This window comes from Aulonocara sp. 'chitande type north' Nkhata Bay, linkage group LG15 (assembly GCF_057382095.1).
Source record: "Aulonocara sp. 'chitande type north' Nkhata Bay isolate Kocher_YH1m ecotype deep benthic linkage group LG15, A_spYH_male_GT1.1, whole genome shotgun sequence".
Classification (NCBI taxonomy): domain Eukaryota; kingdom Metazoa; phylum Chordata; class Actinopteri; order Cichliformes; family Cichlidae; genus Aulonocara; species Aulonocara sp. 'chitande type north' Nkhata Bay.
In genome coordinates, this window is record NC_141358.1 from 11081460 (window position 1) to 11097433 (window position 15974).

The 15974-nt window shown below is 38.8% G+C and overlaps 1 protein-coding gene across 1 annotated transcript; it reads right to left on the reverse strand.

The window, feature by feature from the left end:
• Nucleotides 1–3547: 3547 nt before the first annotated feature.
• alkal2a (ALK and LTK ligand 2a) lies at nucleotides 3548–8335 on the reverse strand. Its single transcript, XM_086264039.1, has 6 exons — nucleotides 7594–8335; nucleotides 6664–7009; nucleotides 6208–6261; nucleotides 5939–6019; nucleotides 5754–5828; nucleotides 3548–4463 (listed from the first exon to the last, which is right to left on the reverse strand). The coding sequence occupies exons 2-5, from the start codon at nucleotides 6953–6955 to the stop codon at nucleotides 5764–5766; spliced, it is 492 nt and encodes a 163-aa protein (XP_086120165.1). The 5' UTR covers nucleotides 6956–7009; nucleotides 7594–8335; the 3' UTR covers nucleotides 3548–4463; nucleotides 5754–5763.
• Nucleotides 8336–15974: the final 7639 nt, after the last annotated feature.

Sequence of the window (15974 nt, forward strand, 5' to 3'; positions counted from 1 at the left end):
TTTCCAAAACCCCGCAGTCAGGACATGCTATATTGTATTTAGATAGAAGCTAGCGAGCTAACTTCCTGCTAACTTCTAACTCCGTTAAATGTCATAAATTCCATTTTCATGGATGCCTGGATGTTAAACTCAATTGTTACACCTGGTAGGGCAGAACGCTGATCATTTTATTAAAGATGAAAGACTTTAAACAGTTTTTCAACTCTCAGTAATGCCATAGTGATTGTTTGATATATGGACCTGGAGCGGAGTTTAGACCCAGACACGGCTAGTGACGTCAGACTGAACAATCGGATAGTGAGACGCTCACTCATGCTACTCAGAGAACCGGGGTTATATACATAACCTTAAGTTAGCTTTAGACAAACCAGCTCCTTCCCTATATTGACTCTCAGCTGGGCTAGTGAACTAGTTTTTGAATGTTACTTTGTATCTGGCATTTAGACGAGAGCATGTCGGAAATCTCCCCATTTACGTCTAGGTAAGACAGCTATTAAATATGATTTCAAAACAATGTCAAACTACTCTTTAAGCTATGCCAGAAAATCAGTACAAGTTATTTAGTATGCAAATTAATTCCCTGGCTTACTTTCCCCAGCATACTTTATTTCAGTGCTAAATAAAACAGACTGGTCTTGCCTGTGTCCAAAAAAAGAAGAAAAAAAAAGTATTTGAGCTTCTATTGAGGTCATGCATATATGCACACAATCATCCCCCCTCCTTTTCCAAACGCCTTTGACGCTTATTCCCTTCCGATGCTGACGGGGATCAAGGAGACCAGCGCACGCAGGCCCGGATGTACTGTCTAATTCGGCTGCCTTTCACCCTTTACCCACCCCTGTTGCTTGTCATGTGTATTAAGAGTTTTTTTATGTGCTATGTGCAGAGGTGTTTTTTTCTGTTCTCAAACTGATCTCCCTGTTGGAGCTCAGTCTGGGGGGAGTTTTTTTTTTCCTTATCTTTCCTCATGTGGTGCATTTTCCATTGTTATACCTCTCTGACCTGTCTTCCCCATGTGATGTTTTGTGTAATGTATGTATGGTCGGAGGGTAAGATGGCACCGCCATTGCGTGCAATAGGTCGGCAGCCTTATGAAATTTCCCCTTGTGGGACTAATAAAGGTATATCAATTCAATTCAATCAATTCAATTCAATTCAATTGCAACTAATTTTTTTATGCCTTAGTAAACATTTTTTGTACAATTTAAAAACTCGTATTCTAAATAGTAAGCTTTAAAGGTTGATGATGAAATAGTTTTTTTGTTGTTGTTTTTTTAAAATTTGGATCTTTTCACCATGGGCTGTAGCTCAGGTGGTAGAGCAGGTCAGCTACTGATTTGAAGGTTGGTGGTTTGATCCCTGGCTCCACCTAGTCTGCATGCCAAATATCTTACTATCTTGCCCCCCAACTGGGGGCAAGATAGTAACCCCCAGTTGCTCTCCCATACATCCATTGGAGTATGAATGTGTGTGAATGTTAGCTAAACAGCACTAAAGTATAGAGGAAAGCGCTTGTATGAATGGGTGTGATTGGGTGAATGAGGCATGTTGTATAGAGCGCTTTGAGTACTGCAGGAGAGTAGAAAAGCGGTATGTAAGAATCAGTCCATTTACCACCATTTATGTTAAGTTAACCAGCTCAAGCCTCTTATTTAGTGTAAAAACAGAAATGGTATCAGCCTTACCTTACTTTACATAAAAAGTGATTATATTATTGTACAAGAGCTCTTCTTAGTCTTTAAGTTGCTCCCCTTTGGGGAGAAAGGAGGTCCTTGGCTTGAATCTTCCAGCTGCTGGGGCCTCTCTGTGGGGTTTGCGTGTACTCTCTGGGTACACTGACGTCCTGCTGTCTTCTAAAAGACATGCATGTTCGGTTAATTAATGATTCTAAATTGGCCATAGGTGTAAATTGTTATCTGTCTCTGTGTAAGTCCTGATACAGACTGGTGATCTATTTAACTCTTGCTGTGTGACAGCAGGGATAGGCTGGAGCCCCACTGTAACCCTGAATTGGAAAAAAAGATCAAGAAAATATATAGATATTTTAGTAGTCTAATTTTTAAAAACATACACGGTGGTCTGTTTTCACAGAGTACCTTGAAATAAACGACTTAATTCCATGAAGGTGCTTTAGCTTCTGCTATAAATGCATACTGGCTAACTGCCTCTGTCTCACTGGGATACTTGAATAGAGCAGAGCCAACTTTAATCTCTTTATGAAGTTCAACTCAAGGTCCTCCAAGCAGTGTGAGTGTTTTCTTGTCTTGGTTAGGATCAAACCCAAACAAATTAAGCTTCCCTCGAAAGTAATTTCTTGCAAAAATATTCAGTCTGCAGCAGTTGCATCTGTACAGGGTTCAAATTTCATGCAAAAGGCTTAAGAGAACTTTATCTTGATGCACTTATTTAAAGGGCCAGTTCACCCAAAAGAACCCGAAAAGTACTCAAGTATTTTGCCATGTTTGAGGTGTATTTTAGATAATCAGTCGTCCATGTAATCTGCATATAGTGGCAGTAAACTTGATCTTTGTCTTTGTAGGGACTATTTTTGCACCAGTTGTGGATTTACAGATAATATAACTGTCAATAGAATTGTATACTTTTTAATTAATTCTGTCTTGTTGTTATTTATCTCCTCCCCTTAATCAGCATAATTGCTAATTGATATTAGTGTGCATTCAATTTCTTTATCACAATTTGGTTTCAGTGAAGCCTGTCAGTTGTTGTGGTCTGTAGCACATCCACAGTAACAATGGTGTTGCTTTTCGTGGGTCCCATTCCTCCTTTAAAATGCTTTAAAAAAACCAACAACAAACAAAAAACATATTGCAGTGCTTAATAAATTTATTCGATTTGCCATAAAAATGAAGAAAACATAGGAGGTTGTTTAAAATTAATAATATATTGTTATTTATTAGGTAAGTAATAAACCGAATTGCATTACTTACAAAAGTAAGTGACAAAATTAAATAAGTTTCTATACCCAAATTTGAGCTAGAGAAGTCATAAATGAATGAAACATAACATTCAACCACTAAAACTATTTTTTCTGTTGTATTTACAGGGATAGCAGTAAATAAATGTAATTTTGAGCATATTAGTAACTCATCCTTTTTGGTAATAACCAGTATTCTTAATTTAGGCCCTACATTAGATATAATAAATTTGTTAAGCACTGTACATTCACCTTTGCTTAAGTGCATTTGCAGGAAACTTCTCAAAACCTGCTCAAATAACAATAAAAGGTTTTGATGAATAGATACCAGTAGAAATATACAGGAAAACCTGAGTGACTCAGCCTTTTAAGAGGAACTCCTTTCTCAATGTGACTGCTGCAAAGCAAGTGAAATCTGCTGACCGCCACATCTGGAAAGTGATCACATAAAAAAAAATCATGTTGCAATAACATGTATTCGAACACTTTGAGCTTTGCCAGTTGATCTTTTTTAACAGTCTGTCTGAAATAGCAGTGGGAAGTTCACAGGATCAGATGTTCCAGGACTCAGTCCAGTCACAGGGTTATTCGAGGATCATTCCTAATTCAAGATGGGAATGCAAAGCAAAATATCGCACAAGAAAAGAAAGGCAATCCATATTTGTACCAATCTCATAATTTATTTAAGTATATTTCATTTTTAAATATAGCTATGGTATATATATATTTATATATATATATATATTGGACACCCCTTTGGGAAATGCCAGTCATGTTAATTTATGGTACATCGGTGGCTTCTTTTTATGTTTCGCTTTACAGCGTGAAGATATTGCTCCTGCTTTTAAAGATGGCCTACATTATGTACAATGTTACCTTTGGATGACTCAAATACATAAATATACTCTGTACTGCACTCTACCAAAATCCAACAACCACTTCTTTTGTTTTATTATTATTATTTTTTATCTTTTTCACAAAGATGCAGAGGAAAATTCATGCAATTAATAATTTAATCACAGTTCTTTCTCAGTATGAGCACAAGTGGCTGAAACTATGCACTGACTGCCAGATGGAGGTCTGTGAAAACTTGTCTGTGTAGAAGGTAGTACAGGCAGGGTTGAGCATATTTGGATTTCGCTCTTTTCTTGAGCAAAATAAATGAAGAAAAATATGTTTTTGTTTTGTTTTAGCAACATCTTTTTTGGATCCCAGCATGAAGAGGCCCCAGGTTGGTGTGTCTCAACCGCTTGTTTCTTTATCTTCTCCACTCTTCAGTTTCACTGTCTTTATCCTGGTCTGGGTTTTGTTGCCTGGGTTGCTCCCCCATGCGGTGACAGCTAACCATCAAGGCCCAGCCTGAGTGGTGGGTGGCACCCATCCACGCCTTAGCAGAAGGAGACCTCAGTGAATGACAATACTGTGCCTAGTGTCCGTCGGGGCTGGTCAGATTTAGGCTTCCTTACTGTCCAAGGCACTTTTTTCCCAAGTTTTTTTTTCTTCTGAAGGACTCGTGTGTGACTTTGACCTGTAACAAAGAAGACGTGATATTCAGGACCAACTTGAAAACACCTGAAAAATTCTCCCCTCTTCAGAAACAATCACAAATAATAAGAAATTTGATACTTTGCTCTCGCTGTGCCACTGTTAGGGCGTGTGTGTGTGGACACAGCAAGCATATCACCACGGAGAACAAACATCTGAGTAGTGCCTCAGAACAACATAACCATTACACTATAACCATAACCGGAGAGGTTTTTGACTCTGAATGACACTGATAATTCATGCAGTGCAAACATTTTATTTATTCTTATTATTCTTAATTAAATACGAATCACACAAAAGTAAAAAAAAAAGAAAAGGTAATATCCTGAATCTAGTCTTTTACTTAAGCAAAATTATTCTTAGTACTACTAATGATTTAGTGTAGTGAGAATTTAAGTGCTTGATTACATCATTATTCTCAATTAATTCTATGTAAGCAGTAATTTTATGCTTTAAGTGCTCAATGTAATAATTGAACTCTGCTGCCGAGCTAGAAGAAAACACAGTTAAGTGCTTATAGGAAATAGTAAAAATAGCTTTAAATATAAATACTGTTATAGATTAGTGTATTAATATATTATAGAGCTTGGCTCGAAATACAGATTCATAAAATGGACATTCATTTAACGTTTGAATGCATCATAAAGTACAATATTTGAGTGGAAGTTTAGTTATCTGTACCACAGAAGTAGAAAGTAACACAGTATGTTTAATGACTGTAAGTTCAGTCAAATTAAGAAGTATTTTGTACTTCTAGCCAACTTTTAAGAGAGAAATGGCACTAGAACTATACCTTTCTTTCTTTCTGCTTTATACGGTAGTTATGTTACCAATCAAATTTACGTTAATGAAAAAAACAAACAAACAAAACAAGCTGTAATGCGTTTGTACAGATTATAACTACAATCCTGTATATAACGTAGTGACAGTTATAGAACTATAAAAGCAAGCTGATACCAAAAAACATGCATGCATTAGCAATGCTACTCTAGTAACAACAAATCAGCTCAGAGCACATGAGTCCACGCTGAAGACTTTTACTTGTGGCTGCAGTTTTACCACATGGCCTTGTTAATTTTGCTCAAGTAAATGACCTTGAAGACTACCTCATACTTCCTCCTTATCACATCCCATTCAACATTAATGACTGTGTTACACCCACACACGGTCTATAATGTGCTCTGAACTCTGTTGTCTACGTTCAACGAGACACATTAACAAGCTGTTCGCCATAAAAAATTCATGTTTGAATCAGAGGAACATGGTACCGTACCTGGTGTGTGCTACCCCTCCGTGCACTGTGGGCTGCCTGCTAGCCGTGTCAGAAGCCGTGCACATCTTTTGAAGTCTGAGGAAAGAAAATAGGATGGACAGATAGTGAGTGGTTTAGTGTGTTGACATTGAACGGACAAGATCTTTACTCAGGGTGTCAAGAGGGCCAGTGTAATGGCAGCTTACATGCAGGTATCGTGCAGTCTCTCGTGTGGTGGTAGAGTTTATACACTGACTTCCTGCACTTGGGGCTGAAGGAGAGCGGACCTGAAACAAGAACAGAGAGGAGGCTTTAAGAACGTTGCCGCAGCAACCTTCAATAACATCTGTTTTGTAGTCATTGTCTGAAGCTGTAATTCACTTTTGTGTGCTATAGCTGACTTCCCTGGCCTGTTTTTGTAGGAATCTTTTTAGCAAACACTTTAAAAGACATTGATTTTGCAGTAATGTCTTACCTGTTAAGTATTTTATGAACTTCTCCTTCTTTCTTAGATCTCTGGGAAATATGACTGTTTAAAGAGAGGAGATAAGGAAAGGGTGTCAAGTTTTAGTCTGTATCATATAGACAGAAGAAAATGGATGGATGGCATATTTTTATCAGGAGGCCTTAAAATATCAGCTCTGGAGTTATCCATCACAACACATAGAACAAGGATGTTTTTATCAAGCAAAATATAGTAAGAGAGCTTTAAAGGGCCAGTTGGCCCAAATGACCCTCAAATAACCGTCAGTACTATCAGTAAGTATAGTGGTTTTATAACCAAATAGTTTTGGTTATATTGCATGCACTTGGTAGCCTTAACGAGAAAATAGAGAGGAAATTGTTCTTCTCTATGAAACTTCCATATCGCAGTATGCTACATCCCTGACTGTACATCCAACTTAAGATTCCTTCCTGGAAGAAAACTCACCGACAGCCTGATTCCCTCTGAATGCTTTGAGGTCCCGAAAATCCTTCTGCTCCATCGGAGAGCTCGTCTCCCGTGAAATTGCCGGCGCTTCTGTTTTGGCACTGTGGCGTCCCCGACTCCCCTCCACCTGCTTCACGATCTCCACCATCCGCCTCAAGTCCTGCTGCTCGTCCATGCCGGCCGATGCGTCCCCTGTTGGGACCGTGGAGGGCGCGCTTTCGCCGCAGTGGTCGGTGAGCGTGCACATCAGTAACACCAGTCCTATAATGAAATGCCTGCGTAGTTCGCTCATAGCTCCCGGGGAGTGAGGGGGAAACAGTGAGGTCGTATTTTCTTTTCTGGGCACCTGCAGGAGAGATTGAGTATGAATGTTAAAAGCCTTTCATTTCCTAATTTCACAAGTCCCAGAATCCCATTAGGCTACACCCCGCCAAGAGCGACTGTAAATGCTGGTTAAAATCCTCCCAACGCCGCAAAACAATAACACAAGAGTTTCTTAATGGGCCACAAAGCGAAAATCACAGTACTGCACGCACCTAATAGTCCACCAAGTTCGGATCATAATTGATTGACCGAAGCTTGATGGACTGTTAAGTAATCTTACCCATGCGCTATTTAACTTTATCTTCAAATACGCTTTCCAAAATATTATGCAAAACTGCTTACCACGTGCTTGTTTTCAAACAGTTACTCTGTTTTTATGTTTTTAATAACTTGAGTGTCTTCATTGTCTAAATGTGGCTGTAGTCTTGTAGCTTAAAAAGTTTTATTTATGTTGATCCAGGCTTCTGTTACCGAGAAGTTACACGACACAGTTAAGTCACCCTCAGACAAAAGGCAACAATGCATCAGTAAGAGAGGAACTAAGAATAAAAACATAACAGTAAAGAAATCTAGATTCTAAAAGTAACAATTTAAAGCTATTTTTACCTTTATAAAGTCTTCAGACACTGATGACTTTCTGCGCACACAGCAGTAAGAAATGCAAACTGTGCGCAACTTCGGAGTTTGTCCGCCCCAAAATATGTCCTCTTAAAAGCTGCTTTTATTAATGCAAAAACAAAGCTCGTGAAGTCAGGGATCTTCACCGAGCCCCTGTGGTCATCCTTTGAAGACCGGCAGACTGCAGGGAGAGAGCGCACAGAAAAGCTCAAGTGGTCCGGTGCTCCCAGATCCCGTGCGCGTCCTGGCTGAAGTAGCAGATTAGTCGCCAAGAAGTGAGGCTCACTTTTTATTCTGTCTCGCCGACGTGGTGACCTGTCCGCTGTAGGTTACTCCGCAATGTCTGTGAGTGTGCATGGGTTGAGTGACCATCACTTGAATGCTGTGTCAAGTTTTCTGCGCCCCCCTCCTTTGCCTTACTCCATTTATATGTACGATACGCGGTTACAGGAAGCCTTTTTCCTACTAATAGGCTACTTCCACTGAAATTTCCACTCAGCCCAGAATACAGCGCAGATACCGACATCTTAGTGGAAATGCTCCCATATCCTTCTTCTGAGGCTCATAACCTCATTAGAGCCATTGCGCGTTTTACATCCATCATGGAAATTGAAACGCAATTATGCTATGGACAGTTTAAGGATCATTTTGAAAATTAATTACAAACGGGTTTTAATACTTATTGCCCTATAGTTTCTGGTCAGAACAATTCGGTAAATAGGATTACTGAGGTTTGCAGGTTTCTCCTCTTTGGGGATTAGTCTGTACTACCCTGCCGTAGTTTGAACAGCTTTTTTTTTAAAGGGGGGGGGGGGGGGGGGGGAAGAGAAAAGTATGGGTATGGGCGTGCAAGTGGCTCCCATTCGCCCCCTCCCAGTCCCCCCGTTTCCCCCACAATATTGTCAAGACACGATAGGGGTGAAGCGTTATGTTTCATACCCCTGAGAATAAAACACTATAAATAAATGTGTGTGTGTGTGTGTGTGTGTGTGTGTGTGTGTGTGTGTGTGTGTGTGTAATCAAAAACCTAACTTTTCATCTTGGAGTCTTCAGAAAAATACTCTCAGATTTTCCACATAATCTTCTGTCTTTCACAGTTCAATTGTTGCAGGGTATTTATAGTGACCACTCGGTGCTCTCACTGCATGGCTGGGTGAAGCTGTGGTCGTGCGTAAAGTGAAACCTTGGTGCTGAAAGGACAGTGCGCGCTGTCACCGAGCTCCGAAACTCCTCCGCCAGCAGGCAGTCCTTTGCTCGTTAGCGGTAATGCCTTCCTGTTTAACGGCAGAAAGATTTCCTTTGAACGAACTATATACTGATTTATAGTAAAATTATGACAAAAGTGGACACTGATTTCCCTTTCATTATGAGGTATCCCATTGTATCTGCAAACGAAAGAGGATGGATGTGCTTCAAAGGCAGTGACAAATCCAATGACGCTGCACAGCTGTTTGGCTTGGGAAAAACAACTCTGTGTGTCTTTATATTCGAAGGAGGATGTGATCACCGATTCTGCTGCTCTAAAGCCAAACTGATTGATCCGTTTAGGAAAGAAGTAAGTTCGATAATCAAAAGAAATGGGGGGAAAGGTGTTTAATTTATGACACGACCATCCACTCTAATGAAGTGCGCTTGAGAGAGAAACCTCTGCACATCTGGAGCAGTGTCCAGCTTTTGATCTCACGAAAACTAAACTGTTTTGCCACATTAAGCAATAAATTTGGGGAACAATATCAAGTGAGCCCAACAGTGATAATAACATTTAATGAAATGCAAAATAAACTAAAACTATTTTTGCCCATATAAGACTATATATGTATGTATGTATATATATATATATATATATATATATATATATATATATATATATATATATATATATATATATATATATATATATATATATATGTGTGTGTGTGTGTGTGTGTGTGTGTGTGTGTGTGTGTGTGTGTGTGTGTGTGTGTGTGTGTGCAAATGTCACTCATATAACAATCATCAGAGCAAATATTAGAATGCATTAAAAAAATAAGTATTTTGTGAGTGAAATGTGAAGAAACGCTTCAGCAGGGGGCATCATTCTGCACAAATAAAATCAGTGTTAAGTTGCTCACATTTGTACTCTTGTTCAGAACAACAAACCCTCAGCCAGCTCCTTGGCTGGGTTTGACACTTGAAGTCTTTCCACGCAAATGGAAAACAAAGTACCACCACGGAACGCAACATGCTCAAAACCACAAAACCCATGTCTGCTGAGCAGATTATCGCCATCAGTCAAATTACATCAAGCTCACTGTACCGCAAAGACTAGGTGAAAATAAGTCCAATATGAAAAATGTTAAAGCTTTTGGTCTTGGTTGGGATATAAATGTCTCTTCAGTTTGGACTGAAAGTAAATAAAAGAAACTGAAACAACTGAGTTTAAATGACTGGTAAGTACAAAGGAAGGTTGATGTTTTATAATAGATCAATATTCCTGTTAATGGTCTGGCAAGAAGATAAGCACACACAGAAGAAAAGCATAACTGTTTGGCACTTTGATGCTCATTTTAGTCCGTTATTTTTAATTCTTTGGACTGCTGCTAGAAATGTTTTGAAATCATTTCTGCTTAAAGTTCCTGTCAGCGTGTCTTGTGTCACAATTCCGGCGACAGCAGAAATCACAACTTTCTTTGTTTGAATGGCTGTTTAGATAGACGCATAACCTCATTTAACCCACTTTCTATTCTCAGTTGTATGACCTTTCTAACCTCTGGTACGGTCACATGTGAAACTTTGTTGTCCGGTGTGTGTGTGTAAGTCGTTGAGTCAAGTTCATGTGATTTCAAGTAAATGGCATGCCGTAAGCCTCATGTGCAGTGTGGCGGTCGTTGGTTTCAACATACTGATTATTAGGTTTGTTCTCCTTTTCCTTCTAAACTCTTTGTGACACTTCTCTTCTGGAAGGCGATCTGATTAATTAATCAGGGGAGGATATGGTTGTCTTCTCGCAAATGTGCCTCATTCTTCCTGATGTCTGATCCAAGTTGAAAATGTAACTTTCTCAAGGTGTTACTCGAGGGCATTGTCTCAGCCTTGTGAGAGAGAGAGATCTCCTCTGATTCTGACCACCACCACAAAAGAACCCCCTGCCATCATGATGGATGTTGAAAATCTTTTTATTTATGAAGGTCAGATGAACTGAAGCCGGTTACTTGAACTGAATCCTGAGCTAGAAACAACATATTTTTGAATGGTGTGAAAATAGAAAATGTGTAATTCCATTTTGGTGAGATTCACTTCCATTTTTTGGTGTCTCATAAAAAATTGACTACGATTAACATTTGCAGTTAAAGGCCCAGCTTAGAAACTGGTTCTCTTCCTTCTCTTCCATCCATGTGTTTTTGGTTAGAGAAAATCCTCCTAATAGATAAAATAGATCCTTCATGAGCCCGAATACTACAGATTCTTGTTCTCTTTATTTCATCATCCTTATCTCTCCCCCTCCACCTTTGTCTTTCAACAGATTGTTGGAATTTACTTTGCTTTAACGTGACGTGAATGCATGCAAATTGTTGTATCATTTCATTGAGTGCATGTATTAAAAGATTCAACCATAACCACAAAATTGCAGTAATAGCAGCGCCTGGAGAAAGCAGGAAAAGATCTCTTAGCAGTGACCCAGCTTCCACACTGTACATATCTGACTGAGCATTTTTGGCATGCACTGAAAAAAAGAGCAATCCACGGAGGCTCCACCCACTGCAACTCACAGATCCCAGAGAATTTGCTGCCAGCAACATGGAGCCAGACGCTATAGGACGCCGCCCAGAGGCCCCATGTGCAGAAGAGTCAGAGCTGTTTTGGCAGTTACTATGGGGTTTAAAATTGTGGCTGATTGGGGTAATAGGACATCTTCGCAGACCACCCTAGTCGGCGAAATTATGTATTGATTTTACAAGTCTTGATGAAGAAATAGCAATGAGCATCAGTCACTGAATAGGAAGTTGATGCCTGTGATCAGCTCTTCCAGATTATTGTCAAAATGTAGCTGTGGACAGTTTGAAAGCAAACTGATGTGTGATATGTCGGTACGCCAAGCTCGAAGATGTTGGATAAATCTTTCTGACTTTGCAACTCGAGATGTTTTGTATTTCTTTGGAGCAACAAAACAGTTTACCAGGGGCGAACAATTAATTTTAGTTAGCTGAGTAACTGTAACATTTACTCTTAGCAGTAATAGTTGATTTCTGTTTACTGGTTTAGAGGTCTCCACAACATTCCCAGTTTTTCATGGAGCCCCTAATGAAAATTAAGCTGTATGCAGTCCAACTTTTTTTTTCACATCTGTACAAGCCTTTCCCAAGACCATGAAAGTCTTCAAAAGACTTTGTGAAATCAGTCGAGTTCCTCTTTAATCAAAGTGAACACACACAAAAATTTCACGAAACCACACCTAATGCTAGATGAGGCCGGGGGAAGTGGAGGGTGGTAAATTGCAAGGCGAAGGCAGAGCAGAAACACCGAGGATCAACAGCGTTGAAGGAAGCAGAATGAATGAGACAGAGATGAATGAGCCCACATAAACGAGACGGATCACGAACATAAATGATTGGATGGGACAGGAGACATGTGACTATTAATTGATTTCTGTGCCTGCTTGACTAGAGAAAGACACTAACCATACATTATGAGCACTGAAGAAGGGGCTGATTGTAACATTTTCGTGGTATACGTGCTTTCACTAGAATGAATGGCTTTCCATATTTAGAGACAGTGAGTCATCTTCTGTTTCATTTTGTACATCTGCGGTGTCAAACAATATGGAGGCAGTTGAGCATGAAAGTTCATTTCTGACCATGGAAATGAAAGTTTAACTGAAAATCTTTACTCAAGGTCAAGAAAAACACATTAACAGAGAAGTGTATTCTGATATTACGCAGCCACTTAAATGTGGATGTTAGGAATCACAGTTTAAAAACAGTTATTATGTAAGAGAAGGCATAGAGGTTAGTGTCTGGTTATGGTGAGCACAAACATGACATAGTTAAGTTAGGGAAATATGTTTACAGACTTTATTGAGTTTACTAAAATAATAAGGCTTTTTGGGTAACATTTCATTATAAAATAAATGCCTATTGAACCTATTATTGGCAAGTTTGGTTCCCTTTTAGCATGACTTTCACTTTGCAGCTCTGTCTACCACCACCTGCTGTCCTTGACTACCCAAAATTACTTTTGTTTTTCTGTGCATTGCCATTGGCAGCTTTCCCCAGGTAGCTGAGTAAAAGGTGCACAGCCAAAGAAAAAGAGGCCTTTTGTCCGAAGAGGCAAAGGCTAGCGGTAAAGAGGCAGTTTAAAGGGAGACTGCCAGTTTAATGGCTATGGAAAGAAACAACATTTCTAACTGCTGGTTGGAAATCAGAAATGAACAGTGTTAAAGTTTTATTAACTTTTTTTTTTTTAAATATTAACTTTTAACATCCTATTCATCCACCCTAATCTTCTCACACCCAAAGTGTATGTGTTGGGTGTGGTCCTGGACAGCTACTGATGCTCTTGGACACTGTGTGCTGGCTCAGCAGCTTTTATTGGATTTAACAGCCCATGATGTTTACTATATATAATTTTATTTAGCTACACGTTATAGTTATTTTTTTTGTCTTTTTGTCTGTGTAAGTATTAGTTGTCATCATATGATAAGTAATACCTTGGATATCAGTACAGAGCAGAGGGAAAGCTTTGGCCTTGAATTCGTAACCTTCTTCCAACCAATCAATCATAACAAGCTGTTTTCCAGTCAACCCTGTGAATTGTTTTAATCTCGTGTCAACAGACCGCTTCATCTGCTGATTGCTGATGGTTTCCAGTGTTTATTCAATCGTGTTGCATATCCAGTTTAGATATCAATTAAGCATATGGTCAAAGGTCAGCTGTACTGGAAATGAGAAAATGTGTAAAACTATCTTTAACCTTCCAAATGTGTGTTTTCATCTGACGATTTGAAAGAATTGTAATTTTCAGTGGAGCAAGGCGTTATTAAAGTCCTCATACTTCCACAGCAGTGTTTTCAATTACTCTGGCGGATGAGATGACCGTGCAGGTATGTACAGACCACGCTTGACTGACACCTTCTATAAAGATGTAGAGGATGTAAGTTGGGGTTCCAGTAATGGTTATGTAATTGGCCAACTTTAAGTCGGCAAAATGAAACTGACAATACCATCATGCAATATTTTACTCCCAGATGTTGTGAATGCACTTATCATGCAATGGAAAGCAATGCTTTATAAAAAAATTGGCTTTGTCATTTATTTATTTTGCCCTGATTTGCACAAATTCACTCCTCCAGTATGGAACATTAAATTGCAGTTTGTGCAAAAGGGTTTTCAGATTTAACAAACTTTAAATGGTAACTTTATTTCCTTCTCAAAATGAAAAATGACCGCTGTATCCTCATTGCAGGATATAAAAGTTGTTATTATTTACATTTTTTGCTGGGGGGTTGCAGATGTAGACAACTAAACAAATAAGAAATATGTTCCTCACACAGAAGAATAGAGTGTAAACACTCTACACCAAAATGAGGGTGATGCTAGAAACAGGAAAAACTGCACGGAGAAGCAGCTCTTTCTGGATCTGTAAAGTTTAGGAGTATTCTTTTTCTTTTTCTAAATCCATGCAGTCTGAAATGTGGATGGGATTTGTGCTTGTGCAAATATTCAACATGTCTGAAAGGATTAAAGAAAAGAAAAAAATATATAAATGAATAATTTGATATGGAAGGCAGAAATCTCTGCACTTGGTTTTCATTAAGAAAAGTTTTATTAATACACAGTACAGATTAAGTGTTTGATTCTACTGTGATTGATGCTCATCTATTTTATACTATCTCTGTCAAGTCCATAAGTTGCGGGACAGATAGACATTTTTTGTAATTTTGTCATTGTACACCACCACAGTGAATTTTAAATCAAACAACCAATATGTTACTGAAGTGCAGATGTTCAGGTTCACTTCAAGGGGTTTAACAAAACTTTTGCATAAACTTTTTATGAATCACACCAATGATTATACACAACCCCCCATTTAAAGAGGCTTAATTGGACAATTGATTGACAAGCCGCTACATGGCCAGGTGAGGTCTGTTCCCTTGTTATTTCATGGCAAATGAAGCACACATACCTGAAGTTGATTTAAAAGACCTGCATTTGTATTTTCATGATAATTTTAAATGGCGTCCAAAAAGATGTCAGTGTGTGTGGGGGAGGCCATCATTGGGTTGAAAGAAATAAAAATAACCTATCAGAGTGATAGCGAAAACTTTAGGAGTGGCAAAATCAACATTCTTCAAATGAAGGAATGCACTGTCCAGCTCAGCAACCCCGACAGGTCTGAAAAACTACAGAAAACAACTAAAGTGCAGAATTATTTCAATAGTTAGGATAAACAACTTAACAGCATTTAAACAGGTCAAGAACACTCTTGAAATGTAAAGGTAAAGTCCAGGATCTAAAGCATACTACATCTATCAAACAGGAGGTAATGGTATGGCATGAACATGTGCTGTCACAGTCTGGCTGCGAAGCTGACTGTGTCGAGTGAGGAGGTGGACCCAAGTGCAAACACGCAAAATAGCTGTTGAGCGAAACAAAACGAGCCGTTTATTCAATGTCGGTGAAACAGAATAAAATAAAAGGCAAAACCAAACCATAACCTAACCTGGGTGAGCTAAACATAACAAAACACTAGAACATGGACATTTTTTTTGTTTTTTTTGTTTTTTTTGTTTTTTAAATGGTCATGTGTGTAGATGTCCAAATAATGTAAATGTATTATTCATTGTGCTTATTTTAATGTGTTTAGTAATCCCTAAGGAAAATTTCAGGTACTTTAGCTGTCAGATAATCCAAACCATCTTTTTTACTGCATCTGTCTGCAATTTGGTGCCAGACATTTAGTGTGTGAGGAAATGCTGAGCATGTTTTGGGTGCTGTGGAAGTAGTTTTTAAATGTCGAGAGTTGCTGCTGCTGCTCCTCCTACTGCAGGCCACAATTACACCGGTTATTATGCCATGTTTTGAAATCATTATGCACTGTTATTACAATAATTCATGCAGCTGCTGTTTTGTACGCTACAAGATAAAACTTGTGGTGATTGCTCAGCATGAAAAATAAATGTGTCACTCAGGGATTTGTAAAGTCAAATAAAAAAACCATTTAAGCCCTTTTGAAATGCAAGATCTCCCAATTTTATTTTCAGTCTAATAGGGATTCAAAGCCACACACTCCATTTCTTCCCTTTTGACTGGAACAAAATAAGTTATCCTTCATGTATGATACAGATACACATGTTTGCTATTAGATGCCGGAGTCAAGGAAGATGAAGTTTG

Coding starts and splice junctions, on each gene's coding strand:
- alkal2a (XM_086264039.1), bottom strand. CDS start 6,955: ATGAGCGAACTACGCAGGCATTTCATTATAGGACTGGTGTTACTGATG. Junction 6,262..6,663: donor CAGAGGGAATCAGGCTGTCG/GTGAGTTTTCTT, acceptor CTCTTTAAACAG/TCATATTTCCCAGAGATCTA. Junction 5,829..5,938: donor AGACTGCACGATACCTGCAT/GTAAGCTGCCAT, acceptor TTCTTTCCTCAG/ACTTCAAAAGATGTGCACGG.